Genomic DNA, 23,162 nt, shown 5'->3' with positions numbered 1-23,162 from the left:
ATTGTTTTAGAGCCACGAATCATCTTCCACATAACTTCATTGAGGTTATGTTGGACCACCAAGCCTTTTCCATGATCCTCGTAAGTAACTTCCTTTTCTTCGGGAGATTAATCATATGTTGGTATCGATGATCTACTCATAATCTAACGGTTGAGATTTAATCATAAAGAAATTATATGTAAATATATGAATTCTATGTAGAACACGTATGATTTTCACTGTATAAATGTCTGAATTGCAAAAATTAATATATATTTATATATATGTCTATATGGGTGGACTAAAATAAAAACACATCTTAAAATATAAAATAGTAAACATTTTCAACCCTCAAATCATCAAGATCTATAGTTGATTCATCACTTTGTTAGATGAATTTATGGTCCTGAGTTTGAATTGCATAGGTAGCGAAAATTTTATTTTTTGTAATTCATACATTTGCACAATAAATTTATACATGTTCTACATAAAATTCATATATTTACATAAAATTCATATAAGATTAAATCTCAACCGCTAGATTATGGGTAGATCAATAGTGTAAATATATTTATATTTTATATTATAAGAGTTGTGTTTAATACCGTGTCCTTAGGTAGTATGTAGTACCCAATCTTGACCACACATTTTGTACATGTGGCACACCAAAATTGTGACACGTGGCAATGAGTTTTCAAAGCATTGCAAGGCAAAATCTACACAGGGGTAAAATTGAAAAACAAAAATTAGATATAAAAAAAATCAAATTTTTTTAGATTTTTGGAAAACAGATATATTTTACATGCATATAATTTCACACAAAAATGCATTTCATTTTTACAAATCTAGTATTTTCGTTTCACCACCCCACCCCTCCAAGACAACTTTTTTATATATTTATTTTTCTTTTTAAATTTTTTTTAATGTTCATTTTTTATGAAAATGCATAACTTTTCACAGAAAAATGCATTAAATTGTACAAAAAATGCATTGCACTTTTCCACAAATCTGGTTTTTTCACCGCTGACCCACCCTACCCCCCACTCCCCCGAGGTCAATTTTTTTTATTTTTTTTTACAAAAATGCACAACTTTGCACGCAAAAATATAGTAAATTATACAAAAAATGCATTGCACTTTCCAGAAATCTGGGTTTCTCACCGCTGACCCACCCCACCCCCACCCACATTGATTCATATGCATGTCAATTACCTATACTAATCATGTTAATGTACAAAGTTAAACCATATATAGCAAAACTCCTATAGTTATTCACACACAATTTTTCAAGTAAATCAATAGATATTGAACCACTTTACACACCATGATTGAACAAAATACTAATTCAGGCTTCAACTCCAAATTGACGTTCAATTTTCTGCATCTCCCCTACAACATCCTTCATGTTAATCCTATCATTAGGGGAATCTGCACAACACTTTACAGCCAAATCCAATATGGATGATGTGAATTTGACAATTTTGTAGCCATGTTCTTCATCAACATTCAATAGTAAGTTAGCATCTATAACTTGACATGTTGATTGTGGAATTGCGCTTTCAATCCAAACCTTCAAGCTTAGATCTCCAACAAACATATCGTCATTTGGTTTTTTTCTCGAAAATGTTTCCATCAACAACACGCCATAACTATAAACATCACACCCTGTGGAGACAAGCCCTTCTAAACCATACTCTGAAATGAAACAAAAAAAGAAATCAATTAGAAGCCATTATTAAGTTAAGTATAATATACTAGATTAAGAATTCACCTGGAGCAATATAACCTAGAGTTGCTAGAGTGTTTGTTATGACAACACTCTCCCCGTCGCCCAATAGTTTTGATATACCAAAATCACTCACATGAGCAACCATTTCTTCATCAAACAACACATTACTAGGCTTCAAGTCACAATGAACAATTGGAGTAGAATAGCCATGGTGAAGATATTCCAATGCCGAGCCCACGTCAATCATTATGTTCACCCTTTGTATGAAACCCAAACAATAGTTGTGTGTATACAACCATTTCTCAAGGTTTCCCTTTGGCATGTATTCAAGTACCAAAGCCTTGAATTCTTCATTGGAGCAACTAGTTATAACCTTCGTCAGATTTCTATGACGAATATTGCGTAAAACTTCACATTCAACATCAAAGCTCTTGAAAGCCGCTTCCGATTGCAATTTAAACACCTTTACAGCGATATCATTTCCATTTTCAAGAATTCCTCTATAAACGGATCCAAAACTTCCAATGCCTAGTAAATTGCTCTCATTGAACTGTTGAGTTGCTCGTGAGATTTCATAATATGAAATTCTTTCTGGTGCAACCGACAAAATTGCATTAGTTGCTTTATCTTTCCTTTTGTTTTTGAGGAATATAAAGCCCAAACACATAATTGCGGTGAAAACCGAAACCCCAGCAAGAATAAATAAAATAAATTCTACCTTTTTCCTCTTTGATCTGTGATTGTTAAGAACTTGACAATGTGGGACATCGAATTTTGGAATTCCACATAGTGCTTTATTACCCTTAAAGGACTCCATTGTGAAGTTCATGAAAGGACCACCACTAGGAATTTCTCCACTTAGACCATTGAAAGAGACATTGAAGTTGTCGAGGTGTTGAAGAGCTTCCAAAGATTCTGGCACCGAACCAGAGAGGTTATTGTAGGACAAGTCTAAAGTTTCCAAACCGGTAATGCTTCCAAGGGACACTGGGATTGAACCTTCAAGTCTATTATGAGCCAAATAAAGTGTGACCAAATTTTGTAAACTACCAATGGTGGTTGGGATACACTCCGACAATTGATTCATTGAAATATCTATGTAAATTGCTGCAGCTAAATTACCAACCTCTGGAGGTAAAAATCCGGTCAATGAGTTAGCAGATAAGTGTAGCGTCAGCAAGTCATTTAGGCTCCACAAGCTTGATGGTATGGTTGAAGTGAACATGTTTGAGTTTAGAAAAAGATGGCTTAAGGATGTGACATTTCCTAAACATTTTGGAATTGCACCCGACATTTGATTTCCACTCAAACTCAATTCAGATAAGCTCTGTAAATCACACATACCATCTGGTATGAAACCTGTGATGTTGTTGTTTGCTAGATCTAATCCCTGCAGGTTAATCAAATGCTTCACAGTTAATGGAATATTACCAAACAGAGCATTGTCGTGTAAATCGAGTTCAATCAAGTTGGTCAAATTGCCTATTTCAGCAGGAATTCTTCCCTTTAGTCTACAGTCGGATGCATAAAATGTTTGGAGTTGGGAGGATAAGTTCCCAATGGAAGATGGAAGAGTGACATCAAGAGGATTACCATTAATTCCGAAAAACTGCAACGATCTGCAATTTGTCAATGAAGTGATAAAGCTCACTTCAGAAGATGACGATGATCCAAATTTTAGATTGTTTTCTAGGAGATTCAATTGTTGAAGGAATGTAAGGGTTCCAAGAGAGTGAGGTACAAATGTAACAACCCGCTCTTTTATTATATTTAAATCCAGTAATACGATAATTATTATTTCAACTTTCAGTAAATCAAGCCCAGTAATTATTTATTATTTAAATTCAGCTTATGACACTGGATTATATTCTAATTAAGCAGGATTATTATTTTATTACCAAGTCAGTAGTTTCGCGTAAATAAAATCGCAATGAAAATTATTGAGTAAGCCAATAATTATTTCAGATTCATAACTGACTTAGCGAAGTCATGTTATTTATTAATCACAATAGAATTATTTTTCTATTTTTATTATTATTTCTTGAGTCGTGAATTTATTCCGGTTTATGAAGAATTAAATCTACGGATTTAATTTAGAATTTATTCTAGCTAAGAAAGGAAGCAGATATCGAGTAGTTTCATAAACACGCGATATTAACAAAACCCGGTAGTTGGATTTTATTTAAAAAAAAAATGCAATACAATATTACAGATATAGAAATTCCAAGACAAGAATTATTGTTTCTGTTTATATTTCACTTTACAAACCCCTATTTTTCTATCTATCTACCAACACTTAAAAAAAAAAAAGGAATAGTGTATGTGTGTGAAAAAAATCTGCAGCTATCCCTTAAGCATGCTCAGCCATCTATTCTGGACATTTTTTTGACTCCAGCTCCACGCCTATGTAATATTCTTTTTTGACTCCAGCTCCAGCAGCATATTTGCAAAATTTTCACACCCGAACACCTTCATTTGGTTTCAGATTTCAGCAGCTATTAATCTTCATTTCATTCCCATTCCACACTGCACTGCTCTTCATTCGGTGCTCTGCCAAGTATCCTCAAGCCATTCCAGTAACACCTTAACACTTGAAGAAGTGAGAGAGAGATCGTTTATTCATTACTCTGCCAAACTGCCAGATTATCTCAGTTCATTCAACAACCAACACAAACATTCAAGGTATTGATTCTATCTCAAATATCCATTCCAGTAAAGCATTCATACCAAAGCATGATTAGTTTCACAATGATAGAAAACCATTGTAGGCATAATGAACTTAGCAAAGTTACACTCTTTATAGTGCAAACACCAATAACTCTTATGCAAAGCAAGAACAGGCTGCACTCTTTCACCACTAGGAAAATAAGAATTGTAGAAGATGTACCCCTAGACTGCCTTTGTTCGTATGTTGCTAAGACAAATACAGTAAAACCCCAAACTCCAAACCACACGCCATTTTCATAGTAGAGAAGAAACTACGCTAAGGATGAAGGAAGAAGAGAGAGCTTAGCTTATGAAGGAGGAAATAGCTGACTGCTCTGCTCGACGCGGCTTCGAGTCAGCGGCGGCGAGCGAACGAGACCAATCGACGGTACACATAGGCAGCAGAGCCCGCTGCTCGTCGGAATTAAACAGCAGCGGCGACCTTCGGCCCCGCCGAAGGAAGCCTCGGACTCGAGTCGAGGTCGAGAAGACAGACCGATTTCAGGTTTCCGAGCAACGACCACTAACCGGATTCTCAGAGACGACGGTGGTGAGTCGCCGGATTTACAGAACCCACGGCCACGGCGGGATTTTCTAGAAGGAGATGAACTAGGGCTCGGGCTCTCCACCGATGCTTCGAATCGAGAGAGAGGAGACGAGGGAGCAGACCGGCGTCGGGAAGAACCGAGGCGACGACCGACTGGCTCGCCGGATTGCGGGTGGCGGCGGCGGCGGAAGCCTCGTCTGAAGGCAGATTGAGTTTGGGAGAGATTGAGAGGAGAGGAGGCTGCGGGCGTGAGATTGGGAGAGCTTAGAGAGAGAGACCGAGATGTGAAGGAATGGAGGAATGGGCCTTTTCAATTTATTTTGCTATTGGGCCTGTATTATTAATAAATCCCTTTCATTTTTTTTAAGTGGACTGAAACAATATATATTCTATCCCCTTGGGCTTTATTTAAATCTTTGGGCTGTAGTATAAACTTGTTGGATCCGGGATTAATTATTCAGTTGGGTTGCTATCTATTAATTTAAGCCCTCATTATTAATCCTAATTATATTTAATTAGTGATTAATTTTAAGACTTACTAATTATTAATTAGTAAGTGAATTAGATTATTTTTAAGATGAGTAGATTATTAAATATTAATAATCCGACCTCATAAGACGAGCTTTATTTCCTTAAATAGGATTAGCATCTCATAATTTAATTAAAGGAATATGAGTCATGCATAATCATATCACGCATCCTCATTTATTGAGATTTTTTTTGAGAATTAGAATCTTATTTTATTTTCTCGGATTAAAGGTCAAGCACCAGAGTTAGAGCTAAACCGTGAGTCTGCTATTCAGGTAGGCTTTCTACGTATAAACTAAAATTATATATTAGAATTGTTAAGACTTTATGCTTATGAATTTAAATGATATTGTCAATGCCTAAATGCTTTATGTTTTATTATTAATTGCCTATCTGATGTTAATCGAATTCGGATTCTGGATGGGACCGCAAATCCCTTCGGAATTAGTGTACACCTTGTGATCGTGAGTCATCTAGCGGGTTGGCCGATCATAGTGTCCGTAGAGGGAGGCCTCCCTCTCGGCACGAGTTACTGATATGGTGATTAATGATATAAAATACCTGCGCGGGTTATTGATGAAAGAAATGATATTATGTTTGGTAAATACGAGTCTTTAAAGGAAAACCCTCGTATCTTACTACTGTTGAAAGGCTTGACAATAAAATATTATGCATATATGTAAATTTCGGCAAGTGTCCACTAAGTACTTTTGTACTTAGCCCTGCATGTATTTTTAAATGTGCAGGTTGAGCTGTGATCGAGGATGTAGTGTGCAAGCGGAACTTTTGTCAATTTAGGACGAGAACCTCAGAGTGGAGTATATGTCTTCATACATATACTCAAGTTATTGTTATTCCGCTGCGAACACTGATTATGTTAAGATATTATGTCATTTGTCAAACAATATGTATTATTTAATAATGTACTAAAACCATTGAGTACCCCGTTTTGGGATAATATTATGTACGGTCCCCTTGTGGCCTTCGTTGATATCTAGATATTTCGATTGATTTCTTTATACAAGTCGAGTCATCAAGAAAACGAATATGCCCTTTCTAAATCCCGCTCCTAAATTCCCTCCCTTAGTCGCGGTTTTCCCGAATTTGCTATCCTTAGCAAGTGCGGTCGTGACAGAATGGTATCAGAGCATTTCTTTTACTCTGAGTACTACTCATTCCTTCTAAGTTGAGTCTAGATTAAGTAAGTAAATACACTTTGAACTAGTTGACAAAAGCTTGGCACTACATCTCGTCACGCTCAACGGAGGTTATGGTAAGTACTTTCAAGTTTTAATTAAGTTAATTTCTTGAAATGTATGAAGCATGAATAAGTATGACTATGGTATGAATCACAAGAACTTAGAACTGTTAAGTTATATATGCTCACTCTCACGACGGAACATAGAAGAGAACTTAGGGAGATGCCTTAACTTTTTCTTCATGTTACGATGACATCGACAATGATGGTCGAAATAGAGAAAGAAGAATCACACGAAGGGTCGCATGATGAAACCACGAGCATGAAGATTGAGCAGCGTAACGAACGCCAATAGTACGTTGATGGCATGGGCATAGCTTAAATATTCGAGTGTTTTTCTACGATGAGATCTCGAATTAGCTTGGCCTTTTGAACTTATTTTGTTGAAACTTTTAGTGCTCGTTGCTAGATTTAAGAAAATATCATCATCACATAACAAGCCCTAAGTTCGGTAAACAACGACACTAGAACTATATGATAGTCGAATTGGTAATCTGTAATTAAGTATTAAGAACCTGTATGACTTGTGTAAATACTAGATTTAGATGATGAAGTGTTTTTGCACGTTATGGTTATTGAACCAAACTTGCTTTCCGATTTTAGATATTTAGAACCTTATCGCCTTAAGTTACTTGTCGTGTGCTACTTTTGACGATAGAACTTCCTTTGTTAGATGGCGAGGACTGTTTTCACCCGACGACGACCCTTGCCCCCATGGGCTAGTCCAGAGGAGGTCGAGCGGTCCTACCGCACCTATGCTCCATGTCACGGGGATAACCTCGGACAGTTCCTCGCAGGTTTTCACAGACACTGGGTCGAGGCGAGTGCACATGGAGTATCAGGGTATGACGGTATCCAGAGGTTGATCTTACTGTTACCTTCCGAGTGGCAGGGATGGGCTAGGCAGATTTCTGCCCACTACATCTTTCGCCGAGAAGATTACCACGACCTCATGGGAGACTTCCCTAGCTTTATTGCGGAGCTTCAGATCTGTTTCACTTTGTGGGGCCGTGCCCCTCTAGGGCCCTACATCCTTCCGGGAGACTACGTACAGGTGGGGACGCCTTTGCCAGCGGAGACACCCGCTACTGCCCCTGAGTCTCCGATGGCCTTGCCACGAGATTCTCCACCACGTGCCTCAGTTCTAGGGCGCCGTGGTAGGCACGATGACGAGACAGGCCCTTCTCGTCCACGGGCTCGTAGGGATTTCCCATCGCCTCCTGACTCAGCGATCCGAGCTACTACTCCTCCACCACCACTGATACCTACGATAGACGCAAGGTTTGAGGCTGCCATGGCAGATGTCGACAGGGTCATGGCCAACATGAGGGAGTTTCTAGATAGGGGCAAATACCCTATGCAGGAGGATGACGATACAGCACAGTATGGTACGATGAGAATTACTCGTCCCGAGCCCGTGCCAACTCCAGCTCCGATCAAGCCTCGTGCCACGGCCAGGATCAGCACCAGAGACGATCCGATCCGTGAGATTGTGGACGATATCTTCCGCTCAGCCCAGATCATACGGGAGACAGACGAGGGCCAGGGAGAAACTCCGTTGCCCAGCTGGGAGCCGGGCGAGGATGAGGAGAAGGACCCCGAGGAGGACGAGGAGGAGGACCCCGAGGAGGATCCAGAAGAGGACCCCCTGGCGTCACCGAGGAGCAGTCGTACCGCAACTCAGGATTCACAGATTTGATAGTTTTTAGCTTGTGGATGTACTCCGGAAACGATGATTCGTTCCAATGACTATGATTTTATTTATGTTGTTTCTAGCTAGCATTAGTACGGAAATGTTGGTCTCTAGGACGTTCCGTGAATAAAAACCCTTTTGTGATTGCTTAACTAGTAAGCCGGTACATCATAGGGAGTACTAGATAGACTTTACTTACATTTTGGGTTGACGATGTAAAAGCCCTCGATGAGGCAAAATTCCATGATATATATATATGACCCTAGCATGGACTTTCTGCGACAATCTCGTATATGTTTTATGTTTCTCTACGGGTTCTTATTCTTCACGAGTCAGTTAAGAATGTAGTAACTTTGAATAATGTGACTTGTACATGCAACGGTTCCTGTTATATTTTAGTTTTGGGGTTATGATAAGTTAAATTTGACAAACAGTTCTTTATTAATTGCCTTAGAGACTCCTGTATGGAATGCGTTAAAATGGGTGTTTGTATTGTACAGAATGCCGCCTAAACGAGGTCGCCCCGCTAGGAGAAACGTTAACAATGATGGAAATCGCGATGAAATACCTGAAGGACGGCGAAACGACAGGGAACCTACCCCACCCCCTCCACCCCCTGCTAGAAGGACTGAAGAACTGTTTCTTCGACAGAATCCGCCCACATTCACTGGGATAGGCGACCCAGCCGAGGCCGAAGCTTGGATACGCGCCTTGGAGCGTATCTTCACCTTCCTACACTGCACAGAAGAGGAGCGACTCTCGTGTATGTCTTTCCAACTAGCCGGATCGGCTGACTTTTGGTGGGAAGCCCGCCGAAAGACTCTGACTCCCGAACAATGGGCAGCATACACTTGGGAAGACTTTAAGACGGGATTATATGATAAGTATATTCCCAAGAGCTACAGAAAGAAGAAGGAGGCTGAGTTCTATAGCCTGAAACAAGGGAAGAAGACGGTGACAGAGTATGACAGAGAGTTCTGCGATCTATCGCGTTATGCTCCGCAGCAGGTGGATACTGATGAGAAAATGGCGGAGAAATTTTGTGCCGGTCTGAGGCACGAGATTCGGATGACTCTAGCTAGTCATGGTGGACTCTCATACACTGAGTCTTTGAACAGGGCACTGGACATCGAAGCTGCGATGCCAGTAGAAAGGTTGGCTCCGCCACAGACCTCAGCGCCAGCCAACCCACCTGCACGCCCTTAGAACTTTAAAGGGAAGCGCAACTGGAACGACCATGGGGGAAATGAAAATCAGACTCACAAGAGGCCATGGCAAGGAAATGCGCCGTTGGGACAATATCAGCAACAAGGACAAGGGAAGCAACAGGGTTCTGCCCCGGCTGGAGGCAACCAAAAACAAAATGAAGTTCCCCTTTGTCCAAAATGCCACAAACCACATCGTGGTGTCTGTAGGGCTGGAACTGACAGTTGCTACACGTGTGGCCAGAAGGGCCACTACTCCTCACAATGCCCCAACAAACAGCAGGGCGCGGCAATCAGGGCCACTTATGCCCAGCCCCTGCAAGCAGTTCAAGGGCAACACCAGCCCCGCCAACAACAGCCATACCAGCAGCAATACCAACACAAGCACCAACAGCGCCAACAGCAACAGAGGCGGCAGCAACCATTGCCGCAGCAGGCGAGAGCCTTTGCTCTCACCCAAAACCAGCCCGAGAAAAACCAGGGAAACCTGGCAGGTATGGGCAAGCTTAAAGGTTTTTCCATAATGATTCTGTTCGATACTGGTGCCTCGCATTCTTTTATATCTGCCCCTTGCGTAGATACCGTAGAAATCGAATCAGAACGAGCTAAGTGTGCCTTAAGAATCACTACACCCTCAGGAGAAAGATCTACCACCACACATGTTTGCTCGAACGTAGAATTTGAAATAGGAGAACTTAAGATGGTAGCGAACAATCTTAATATTCTGCTCATGTGGGACGTAGATATGATCTTAGGAATGGACTGGCTAGCTGAGAATCACGCCACCATCCTTTGTAGTGAACGAAAAATTTCTCTTCGACCACCTGGAAAGGAACCGACGGAATTTCACGGCATAGGTATGAAGAAAAGAGTACCAGTGATATCCGCATTACAAGCCAGAAAAGAGATGATAAAGGAAGGAAGCACAGCTTATCTCGTCTACCTAAACGGGGAAGCTAGTAAAGACAAGAAGGTGGAAGATGTGGCAATAGTACGAGACTTTCCAGAAGTTTTTCCTGAAATATTGCCAGGACTACCTCCAGACAGGCAACTAGATTTCACCATTGATCTAGAACCTGGATCTGCCCCAGTATCAAAGGCACCGTACAGGATGGCCCCAAAGGAACTACAAGAATTAAAGGTGCAACTACAGGAACTCTTGGACTTGGGTTTCATCAGACCCAGTGTCTCGCCTTGGGGAGCGCCTGTACTCTTTGTCAAGAAGAAAGATGGAACCATGAGAATGTGCATTGATTATCGAGAGTTGAACAAACTGACGCTTAAAAACAAATACCCTCTTCCAAGGATAGATGATTTGTTCGATCAACTCAAAGGAGCCAGTGTATTCTCAAAAATAGATTTAAGGTCTGGTTATCATCAACTGAAGATCAGACCAGAGGATATATCTAAGACCGCTTTCCGCACAAGATATGGTCACTATGAATTCATTGTCATGCCATTTGGTCTAACCAATGCACCGGCAGTATTCATGGACCTCATGAATCGAGTTTTCCATCCATACTTAGACAAATTTGTCTTAGTGTTTATAGATGATATCCTCATCTATTCTAAGAATGACCAAGAGCATGAAAATCATTTAAGAATCATCCTGGAGACATTAAAAACGGAGAAGTTGTTCGCCAAATTCAGCAAGTGCGAATTTTGGTTGAAAGAAGTAATGTTTCTAGGGCACATCGTATCAGCAGATGGAATCAAGGTGGACCCCGCCAAGGTGCAAGCAGTGCGCGAGTGGAAATCACCAACCACACCTAATGAAATCCGGAGTTTCTTAGGTTTGGCAGGATACTACCGGAGATTCATCGAAGGATTCTCTAAAATAGCGAGACCAATGACGCAATTACTTCGCAAAGGAATCAAGTATAAGTGGAACAAAGAGTGTGAAGCCAGCTTCCAAGAGCTGAAGAAGAAATTGACAACTGCACCAGTGCTAGCAGTTCCAGCAGCCGATAAAGAATACGTGATCTTCACAGACGCGTCCAAAAATGGGCTAGGTTGTGTGTTGATGCAAGAAGGAAAGGTCATTGCCTACGCCTCGCGACAACTAAGGCCACATGAATTGAACTACCCCACTCATGATCTGGAACTGGCAGCAATTGTGCATGCTTTGAAAATTTGGAGACACCATCTATACGGAGTTAGATGTGAAATCTTCACTGATCACAAAAGCCTTAAGTATTTTTTCGAGCAGAAAGACTTGAATATGAGACAGAGGAGATGGCTCGAACTCGTAAAGGATTACGACTGCGGTATCAACTACCACCCGGGAAAAGCTAATGTAGTAGCTGATGCTTTAAGTCGTAAAACTCAATCCGAGTTAGGACTTCTTCTCACTCAAGAGGACACGCTTGTAAGGGATTTTGACAAATTGAAGATAGAAGTGGTTCAGCCACCGGCAACGACAAGAGCAATTATTGCAACTCTAGTAGCCGTCCCAGACCTCAGAGAAAGGATCGTCAGTGCCCAGAGAACGGATGAGAGCTTGGAAAAAGTTCGTCTCAAAATCCGAACAGGCACGCCAGGAGGCTACCAAGAGGCAACGGATAACGCAGTTCTTTTTGAAGGAAGATTGTGTGTTCCCCATAACGAGGAACTCAGAAACGAGATCATGAGTGAAGCTCATGACACGCCCTATACCGCTCATCCCGGAAGTACCAAAATGTACCAAGATCTAAAACAGAAGTTTTGGTGGGACGGGATGAAACGAGACATAGCCTCGTTTGTAGAGCGTTGCCTTGCATGCCAGCAAGTGAAAGCTTTACATCAACGACCATATGGGAAATTGCAGCCATTGGAAATCCCAGAATGGAAGTGGGAACACATAGCGATGGATTTCGTGACGGGTCTACCCAAGACAAATAGGGGCAACACAGCTATTTGGGTAATAGTAGACCGTCTCACAAAGAGCGCTCATTTTATACCGATTCCAATTACCCATGGATCGGAGAAACTAGCCCAACTGTACATTCGTAAGATTGTACGGCTACATGGAATACCAATATCCATTACTTCAGATAGAGATTCAAAATTTACTTCTAGATTTTGGATCAGTTTACAGAAAGAGTTGGGAACGAGATTAAACTTTAGCACCGCCTTTCACCCTCAAACAGATGGACAATCAGAAAGAACAATTCAGACCCTTGAAGATATGTTGAGGACAGTGGTGCTAGACCGAGGAGGAAGTTGGGAATCAGTGCTGCCGTTAATCGAATTCGCCTACAACAATAGTTACCAGGCAACCATTGATATGGCACCTTATGAGGCGCTGTATGGAAGGAAGTGTAGATCACCACTTTACTGGGATGAAGTGGGTGAAAGAAAAATCCTTGGGCCAGATGCAGTAAGCGAGATGATTGAGACCATCCGCCAGATTAGAGCAAGAATTAAAGAGGCTCAGGACAGACAGAAGTCTTATGCTGATACCCGACGAACTGAACTACAATTTCAGATTGGAGACAAGGTTTTCCTTAAAATATCACCCTCGAAAGGGATCGTTAGATTCGGTGTTAAGGGTAAGTTGAGACCCCGTTTTGTAGGACCTTATGAGATCCTTGAAAGAATAGGTCCCGTAGCGTATAGGTTGGCACTGCCACCTAGCTTTGGAAACGTCCACAATGTGTTCCACGTGTCACAGCTGAGACGGTACGTGTTTGACCCCAAACACGTGATTCACCAAGATGAAATGATTCTTAACCCAGACTTGACGTACGAGGAAAAACCTGAAGCCATTTTGGACCGAAAGGTGCAAGAGTTGAGGAATAAATCAATCGCGTCAGTCAAAATACTGTGGAGACACCATGGACCGGAAGAAGCAACGTGGGAACTTGAGGACCAGATGAAAGAAAAATACCCAGAACTTTTCACATAGGTATGCAAATTTCGGGACGAAATTTTTGTTAAGAGGGGTAGTATGTAACAACCCGCTCTTTTATTATATTTAAATCCAGTAATACGATAATTATTATTTCATCTTTCAGTAAATCAAGCCCAATAATTATTTATTATTTAAATTCAGCTTATGACATTGGATTATATTCTAATTAAGCAGGATTATTATTTTATTACCAAGTCAGTAGTTTCGCGTAAATAAAATCGCAATGAAAATTATTGAGTAAGCCAATAATTATTTCAGATTCATAACTGACTTAGCGAAGTCATGTTATTTATTAATCACAATAGAATTATTTTTCTATTTTTATTATTATTTCTTGAGTCGTGAATTTATTCCGGTTTATGAAGAATTAAATCTACGGATTTAATTTAGAATTTATTCTAGCTAAGAAAGGAAGCAGATATCGAGTAGTTTCATAAACACGCGATATTAACAAAACCCGGTAGTTGGATTTTATTTAAAAAAAAAATGCAATACAATATTACAGATATAGAAATTCCAAGACAAGAATTATTGTTTCTGTTTATATTTCACTTTACAAACCCCTATTTTTCTATCTATCTACCAACACTTAAAAAAAAAAAAGGAATAGTGTATGTGTGTGAAAAAAATCTGCAGCTATCCCTTAAGCATGCTCAGCCATCTATTCTGGACATTTTTTTGACTCCAGCTCCACGCCTATGTAATATTCTTTTTTGACTCCAGCTCCAGCAGCATATTTGCAAAATTTTCACACCCGAACACCTTCATTTGGTTTCAGATTTCAGCAGCTATTAATCTTCATTTCATTCCCATTCCACACTGCACTGCTCTTCATTCGGTGCTCTGCCAAGTATCCTCAAGCCATTACAGTAACACCTTAACACTTGAAGAAGTGAGAGAGAGATCGTTTATTCATTACTCTGCCAAACTGCCAGATTATCTCAGTTCATTCAACAACCAACACAAACATTCAAGGTATTGATTCTATCTCAAATATCCATTCCAGTAAAGCATTCATACCAAAGCATGATCAGTTTCACAATGATAGAAAACCATTGTAGGCATAATGAACTTAGCAAAGTTACACTCTTTATAGTGCAAACACCAATAACTCTTATGCAAAGCAAGAACAGGCTGCACTCTTTCACCACTAGGAAAATAAGAATTGTAGAAGATGTACCCCTAGACTGCCTTTGTTCGTATGTTGCTAAGACAAATACAGTAAAACCCCAAACTCCAAACCACACGCCATTTTCATAGTAGAGAAGAAACTACGCTAAGGATGAAGGAAGAAGAGAGAGCTTAGCTTATGAAGGAGGAAACAGCTGACTGCTCTGCTCGACGCGGCTTCGAGTCAGCGGCGGCGAGCGAACGAGACCAATCGACGGTACACATAGGCAGCAGAGCCCGCTGCTCGTCGGAATTAAACAGCAGCGGCGACCTTCGGCCCCGCCGAAGGAAGCCTCGGACTCGAGTCGAGGTCGAGAAGACAGACCGATTTCAGGTTTCCGAGCAACGACCACTAACCGGATTCTCAGAGACGACGGTGGTGAGTCGCCGGATTTACAGAACCCACGGCCACGGCGGGATTTTCTAGAAGGAGATGAACTAGGGCTCGGGCTCTCCACCGATGCTTCGAATCGAGAGAGAGGAGACGAGGGAGCAGACCGGCGTCGGGAAGAACCGAGGCGACGACCGACTGGCTCGCCGGATTGCGGGTGGCGGCGGCGGCGGAAGCCTCGTCTGAAGGCAGATTGAGTTTGGGAGAGATTGAGAGGAGAGGAGGCTGCGGGCGTGAGATTGGGAGAGCTTAGAGAGAGAGACCGAGATGTGAAGGAATGGAGGAATGGGCCTTTTCAATTTATTTTGCTATTGGGCCTGTATTATTAATAAATCCCTTTCATTTTTTTTAAGTGGACTGAAACAATATATATTCTATCCCCTTGGGCTTTATTTAAATCTTTGGGCTGTAGTATAAACTTGTTGGATCCGGGATTAATTATTCAGTTGGGTTGCTATCTATTAATTTAAGCCCTCATTATTAATCCTAATTATATTTAATTAGTGATTAATTTTAAGACTTACTAATTATTAATTAGTAAGTGAATTAGATTATTTTTAAGATGAGTAGATTATTAAATATTAATAATCCGACCTCATAAGACGAGCTTTATTTCCTTAAATAGGATTAGCATCTCATAATTTAATTAAAGGAATATGAGTCATGCATAATCATATCACGCATCCTCATTTATTGAGATTTTTTTTGAGAATTAGAATCTTATTTTATTTTCTCGGATTAAAGGTCAAGCACCAGAGTTAGAGCTAAACCGTGAGTCTGCTATTCAGGTAGGCTTTCTACGTATAAACTAAAATTATATATTAGAATTGTTAAGACTTTATGCTTATGAATTTAAATGATATTATCAATGCCTAAATGCTTTATGTTTTATTATTAATTGCCTATCTGATGTTAATCGAATTCGGATTCTGGATGGGACCGCAAATCCCTTCGGAATTAGTGTACACCTTGTGATCGTGAGTCATCTAGCGGGTTGGCCGATCATAGTGTCCGTAGAGGGAGGCCTCCCTCTCGGCACGAGTTACTGATATGGTGATTAATGATATAAAATACCTGCGCGGGTTATTGATGAAAGAAATGATATTATGTTTGGTAAATACGAGTCTTTAAAGGAAAACCCTCGTATCTTACTACTGTTGAAAGGCTTGACAATAAAATATTATGCATATATGTAAATTTCGGCAAGTGTCCACTAAGTACTTTTGTACTTAGCCCTGCATGTATTTTTAAATGTGCAGGTTGAGCTGTGATCGAGGATGTAGTGTGCAAGCGGAACTTTTGTCAATTTAGGACGAGAACCTCAGAGTGGAGTATATGTCTTCATACATATACTCAAGTTATTGTTATTCCGCTGCGAACACTGATTATGTTAAGATATTATGTCATTTGTCAAACAATATGTATTATTTAATAATGTACTAAAACCATTGAGTACCCCGTTTTGGGATAATATTATGTACGGTCCCCTTGTGGCCTTCGTTGATATCTAGATATTTCGATTGATTTCTTTATACAAGTCGAGTCATCAAGAAAACGAATATGCCCTTTCTAAATCCCGCTCCTAAATTCCCTCCCTTAGTCGCGGTTTTCCCGAATTTGCTATCCTTAGCAAGTGCGGTCGTGACAACAAAGCCAGTGAATTTGTTAATGCTGAGATCGAGACCTATGAGTTGAGAACAGTTGGAAATGGATTCAGGTATTTTTCCGGTGAAGTGATTATGAGGAAGGTAAAGTCCCTGAAGAAAGGGAAAGCCGCTGCACAAATTGGTAGGAAGAGCACCTGATAGATCATTTTGTGCAAGTGCAAGAAGTATAAGAGTTGAGATGTTAAAAATCTCATGTGGTATTGAATCACTCAACATATTAATCCCTAATTGAAGTATTTCCAGGTGCTTAAGACATTGGCCAATTTCTCTTGGTATAACACCTGCCAAAAAACATAAAAGATCGAATTGGTAAAGTCAATTTGTTTAAAAGATTATTCAGTTCATATTGGTAGAGTAGTCTACTGTGTTCACACCTGTGAAACTGTTCTCGGCGAGATACAAGGTTTCTAGCATTGTAAGATTGCCGACGTCTCTTGAAAGCTTCCCATAGAGATGATTGTTCGATAGCTCGAACTGTACCAAAGAAGAGATATTGAAGATACTGAGGGGCAACGTGCCTATACGAAGATAATATTTACTTGTTTAATTAATTAAATTCTTCTCAAGAACCAAGAACATCTAAGATTTGTAGAGAAAATGAAGCATACCGGTTAATTGGTTTCCCGAAAGTTGTAGAATTTGTAGAGATTTTAAGTCGCCAATAGCTGCGGGAATGGGTCCACTAAAAGAATTGGTATCCAACGACAACACTTGAATTTGTGAGCACTGAGATAGATTTGACGGAATTTGGCCGCTCAATTCATTTAATGAAAGATAAATCCCTTGAATAAACGGAAGAGTGGCGCACAAATCATTTGGAAGATTGCCACTTAATCCATTTGCTCTGAAAGCTAATATCTGTAAAGAAGACATGTTGAATATAGCAGATGGTATAATGCCTGTCAGATTATTTGATTGAATGGCCAGAAGTTGCAGTCTTTGAAGTCTACCAATCTCTGGTGGGATTATTCCTTCAAGGGAATTGAAAGAAAAATCAAGATGATACAGATTTGTTAAGTTGGAAATGGATTTTGGAATGAAACCTGAGAAACTGTTACTTCTGAGAGATAAGTACTCGAGTTTAGGTAAGAAAGGCAACCATGATGGGATCTCTCCCCTGAAATTGTTTTCTTCGATTGAAAGAAATTTCAAGCGGCACAAGCGAGACAACTCTTGAGGCAAAGTGCCACTGAAATTGTTGCTTGTGAGATCGAGGGAAACAAGGAAGGAGAGGTTTCCTAGCTGTGGAGGAATGCTGCCCAAGAGGCCCATGTCAGAAAGATTTAGTGCGGTGACTCTACGGTGGCGACTACCACACGTGACACCAATCCAACTACAAACGGAGCTCGAATTGCTCCAATTTGTTGTGATTGTGAGTGAAGGGTCTGAAATGATGTGAGCTTTCATTTCGAGAAGGGAAGATTGGTCGGTGGCGAGGTTGGTGAGTTGGGCTGTGCAACACTTTTGGGAGGTTAGGATTGCAACTAAAGATGCAAAAATGTAACACAAAGTTTTCTCCATGACTGTAAATGTGATGTGTGTTCCGATTTGTGCCACTACTTATTATAGTCGCTCGGCCTTGCTCTAGTCTAACATTTTCCCTTTATTTTGTTTATATTTTTTTATCCATGAATATAAGTAACCATTAAATTAAATTCTGGATGTATTCCGTTGACTTTAGATCAAAGGTGAGAAGACACGTGTTTCCATTAGATCTTCTCACTAATTGATTCTTCCACATAATGGCCGGCATTTGCGGTTGACCTGTATTTAATCATAGTATTTGTAGTGCAATGCACGAGAAATATATATAGTTGAATTAAAATAAAAATCACCTTTAAGATAAGATTATAGAACTATCCTTAATCAATAAATAATTAATAATTATAATTAAATTAAAAAATATTCCCTGAAAATTGTGACCTTATTACTATATCGAGACGTTCCTGGAAATTGTGACATTTTCTTAATTGAAAATGACCCCACAAACTTCATCTCTCACTATTTATTAAAAGATGTGGGATCCAATTACCACACTTTTTTTTTAAAATCTGTTCCATCTCCTTTGGGTCTCAATTTTTAGGGATGAAGGGAGTAATTTATAAAGACAAAAAAATATGAAGAAATAAATGAATTTATAGAAGAAAGAGGAGCATTAAAAATTCATCGTCTTCTTCAAAAGTTGTATCTCCATCTTCTTCAAATCCATGGCCTACCTCATCAATTATCATCAAAACACAAAGAAATAAACACAGTGCACTTGATCGAAAAAAAAAACTTCAATTTTATCTTGAATTTCATATTGCGTGCAATTGGATTGTTATTCACACTTTGGGTTCAAAAATAAACTAATTTACACATAAACATGATAAACTAATATGCACACAAACAACAACAAATTCACGCGCAAAATATAAGATAATAAGTACATAGCATAAACTAATTCACACACAAATATAAAACTCTTTCTTGGAATTCTAAAAATTTACAGAACTAGTTTACACACAAACATATATTAATATACACTGTATTACACATTTACCAGCTTGATTTTTTTATAAAATAAGACAAAAGAAAAGATATCAATAAACGATATGTTGCTCGTACATTAACATTGAATTAAAAAAAATGTCAAATTCTAGAAAATAACCAATTTCATGTCAACCATTAAAAATTTAAAATAAATGTACAAGCATTAAACTATTAAACTATTAAAAATTTAAAATAAATGGACAAGCATTAAACTATTTAAAAAATTAAAATAAAAACACAAAAAATTTCATCTCAACCATTAAACTATGTTCTTACAATAAAAGAGGTTTATATTTGAACTCGCCTATATATATTATGTTATTATAAATCTTTGTCACGATATTTAATTCAATATGCATTAATTATTAATTTTTTTTATTGACCGAACTACATAATTTTTTAAAAGAAAAAAAGAAAATAAATAAGATGATAAAAGAAAACAGACAAAGAAATAAAAAAATATATAAATTTAATGAAGAAATTCTTGGCAGAAAAAAATGTGATGTATTCTCCTTTTACAAATAGATTCTTCACAAAAAGAAAGAAAAGCAAAATATTGCAAATAGAAATATGTTGGCTTCGCTGGTATACAGTAAAAATTCAACTTTCAAATTGAACTCAATTTCAAATCAATTTTTAAATTAAGCAGAAATTTTGTGATTATAATAAAATTAAAGATTTATTTATATATTATATTTTTTCAATTTTTATTTTTTTCTTTAGCTTCTTATTTTTCTGTTTTATTTATGTTATAAAATTGTAAAAGTTCGACTAATTATAAAATATTTGACATGCATATCAAATTAAAGATCACAACAAAAGCTTCTCTTAATATATTTTATGTAAATATTAGATTTAAAATGTAAAATTTATATATATTTAAAGATTAAAACTTTAGAAAAATATTGAATAAATCTATTTTTAACTTTTTCTTTTCTATTTTTTTTAACTTATTTTATTTTGTTAATGTTTTCGCTTTCTCATAATATCGATTTTTATTATTATGAATTCACTTTTATTTTTATTTCTATATTTAGTTCGATTATATTAAGTTATAATTATATTTTTTATATTTATTAATATGATAATTGAATTGTTATTATATATATATATATATATATATATATATATATATATATATATAGGGGAGGGCTAAAATAAAAACACTTCTTAAAATATAAAAAATTTTAAGTCCTTAGATCATCAATATCTACGGTTGATTCGTAACCTTGTTGGATGAATTCGTGGTCCTGAGTTCGAATCTCAAAGGTAGCAAAAATTTATTTTTCACAATTTGTAACCCTGTTGGATGAATTTCATACGTATTCTACATAATTTGTACATTGAAAAACATTTTTATTTTTATTTTAAGAAGTATTTTCACGGTAGTCCTTCCCTATTTATATAGTTTGAAAGTTCTAATTCATTTCAAATTAATCTGTGTCATGATATATTATTGTATTAAATTATTTAGTACATGCATATTCAACTACACTGAATGTTAAAAAAAAAAGTATGCACTTAATGTTGTTTTTATGATAGGGAGATTTATACACAATATATCGCAGTTGTTTTGAAAAATGAATATGTGATATAATTTGTTCTGTATACTTTCTATTTAATGTATATTTATTCTTTATACAAAAAAATATTGATAATATTTTTTATATTTATCAAAATATATAATATAATTATTTTATTAGTGAGGACGTGTGAGACCACCTCGCGTGAGGTCATTCTCAAAGGAGACCACCCAATTATAAAATTCGACTGATGATTCATGTCGCATGCAAAACATAATTCATTATTTTGTACTTTTTAAGTTACATTTATTTATTTATTTTTAAAAGAGGATAAGAAATGATTTCTCATTTTACCCCCTGGTGACTCGAACGTCCGACCTATTGATCGAAGGAGAAGCGTCTTACTGAACTGCACTTTGTTGTCATTTTTAAGTTATATTTATTTATCTTTGTGTAATTACACAAAGACAATAAGATCACTATTTTTCATATTAAACTACTCAAAATTATAAACTTTGAAGATATGATACTCTGTGCACATAAAAAATTCTAAGAAGGTATATTATCGACGAATGGAGTAATATTCAAAGTGTATAATAACATAATATATGTAGTTGAATAGGATCAATAATTGACGACCTTACTTGAACAGGATCTGTTCTATAGACTCATGCATACCTCTGTATCCTTGATTTCTAAGGAGACAGGAAACCATTTTGACTTCCTTGTAGTATCAGCCAACAACTCCATCTTTTAAATCATCAGCCAAGCAATTTCCATCCACTTCTTCACACGCCAACAACAAGAGAATGAGAAAGAGAGTTGATTTGCTGCTGCTTGCACTTCTTCAAGAGTAAATATCCACTGGATTAAATCCAACAACAACAACGAGCAACGCTAAACCCTCACAAGGTATATACTATCTCAGTTTATCCAGTCCACATTCATACCAACAAGCATGCTCAGTTTTATGGAATGCAGAGTGCATAAATGAGTAATATACGTACATATGGTCATAAGCAAACCACGAGTTGCTGTAATAAGATTAATCCATAGTATATTTTTTACACAAATTGAATCCCAATCTATGATGCTTCCCCTTGCTCTAGTAACATGAAAGACATAGATTATAGAATGAGAAATTCCTTTCGATTTAGTGAAACTGAATCTAGTATTTTAGGGAAAGATAAAAGTAGTATTTTGTTGTACCTGATTTCATTAAATCGGGGACGGGTACAAGATGACGTCGACGCTGACCGATGAAGAGGAGACGGAGGTCGTCCAGCTGAGCAGAGGCGACTTCGCCTGAACCGAGAGAGAGAGAGAGGCTAGAGCTCGATTCTTGAGCAGAGAACAGATTTCAGCGGCGCGGCGATTTCCGGCCAAGGAGGGACGCGGCCCTGTTCGATGACGAACTGCCGAGACCTTCGCTACGACGAACGGTGACTCCAGAAGTCGGCTTTGGGCGAGGCAGCGGCAGTCGACGGCGGCGGCGGCACCAAACGGCGACTGGAGTCAGCGGTAGCAGCCCCGGCGAGCTGGCCTCTGTCGGCAGCAGCTGTTCTGCCGTCTCTCGCCAACTCCAGAGCAGCAGCAACGGCAGCAATTCCAGGAGAGGCAGCGGCTGCCGAGGCTCCAGCTGGCGACGGTGGCGGCAACTCCAGACGGCGGCGACTTCAGTGGACGATTACAGGCGCAACAGCGGCGGCGGATGTTGGACTTCACCGGAGTCAGATATGGGGGGAAGAAAACCGAGCCGTGAGAGAGCGAGAGGCGGGTCTGGGTGGTAACTGATGAGAGAAGGGAGGAGGACGAACGGCTACTCGCCGGATTTGCAGAACGCGGCGGCAACTGAATGGCCGGAGAAGAAGGCCGATCGGCGCCGGATGCCGACTGTTTGGAGAGTATAGAGAGAGAGATTGATTTTTGAAGAATGAATTGAATGATTGCTGAGAAAGAAAGAGATGCAGTCTCGATAATTGACAGAGAGAGAGAGAGTGTTCTGCTTTAATGAAAAAAAAAGGGAGAGAACCGATAATTATTGAGAGAGAAAGGCATTCTGTGGTGAAAGAAAATAGAGAGAGAACCGAGATTGAGGGAGAGGGACCGAGATGTTTGAGTTTTGTCGGGCCAATTCTTTGGGCTTTATTTATTTTAGTACTTGGGCTGAAATATTTTCTTTGGGCCGATTTCATTCACTGACTGGGCCTTGCATATTATTTCAATTGGGCTGCTATTATATTATTTGGGCCCAGATTTATTAATTATTCAAGCCCACTTATACTTAATTAATTATTAGGCGGCCTTATGTCGAGCCTTTTAATTACTTAAACTTACAACAGT

The 23,162-nt window shown here is 38.7% G+C and overlaps 2 protein-coding genes across 2 annotated transcripts; both read right to left on the bottom strand.

Moving 5' to 3' along the window:
- Positions 1 to 1,293: 1,293 nt before the first annotated feature.
- On the bottom strand, positions 1,294 to 3,445 carry LOC131013515 (receptor kinase-like protein Xa21). Its single transcript, XM_057941623.1, has 2 exons — positions 1,750 to 3,445; positions 1,294 to 1,673 (listed from the first exon to the last, which is right to left on the bottom strand). The coding sequence occupies exons 1-2, from the start codon at positions 3,047 to 3,049 to the stop codon at positions 1,324 to 1,326; spliced, it is 1,650 nt and encodes a 549-aa protein (XP_057797606.1). The 5' UTR covers positions 3,050 to 3,445; the 3' UTR covers positions 1,294 to 1,323.
- Positions 3,446 to 17,343: 13,898 nt separating this feature from the next.
- LOC131008486 (receptor kinase-like protein Xa21) lies at positions 17,344 to 18,285 on the bottom strand. Its single transcript, XM_057935360.1, has one exon. The coding sequence runs from the start codon at positions 18,283 to 18,285 to the stop codon at positions 17,344 to 17,346; it is 942 nt and encodes a 313-aa protein (XP_057791343.1).
- Positions 18,286 to 23,162: the final 4,877 nt, after the last annotated feature.

The sequence above is a fragment of the Salvia miltiorrhiza genome, chromosome 2 (genome assembly GCF_028751815.1).
Source record: "Salvia miltiorrhiza cultivar Shanhuang (shh) chromosome 2, IMPLAD_Smil_shh, whole genome shotgun sequence".
NCBI lineage: Eukaryota > Viridiplantae > Streptophyta > Magnoliopsida > Lamiales > Lamiaceae > Salvia > Salvia miltiorrhiza.
The sequence above is the reverse complement of the archived record's forward strand: the minus strand, read 5'-3'. Positions and strand labels throughout refer to the sequence as shown.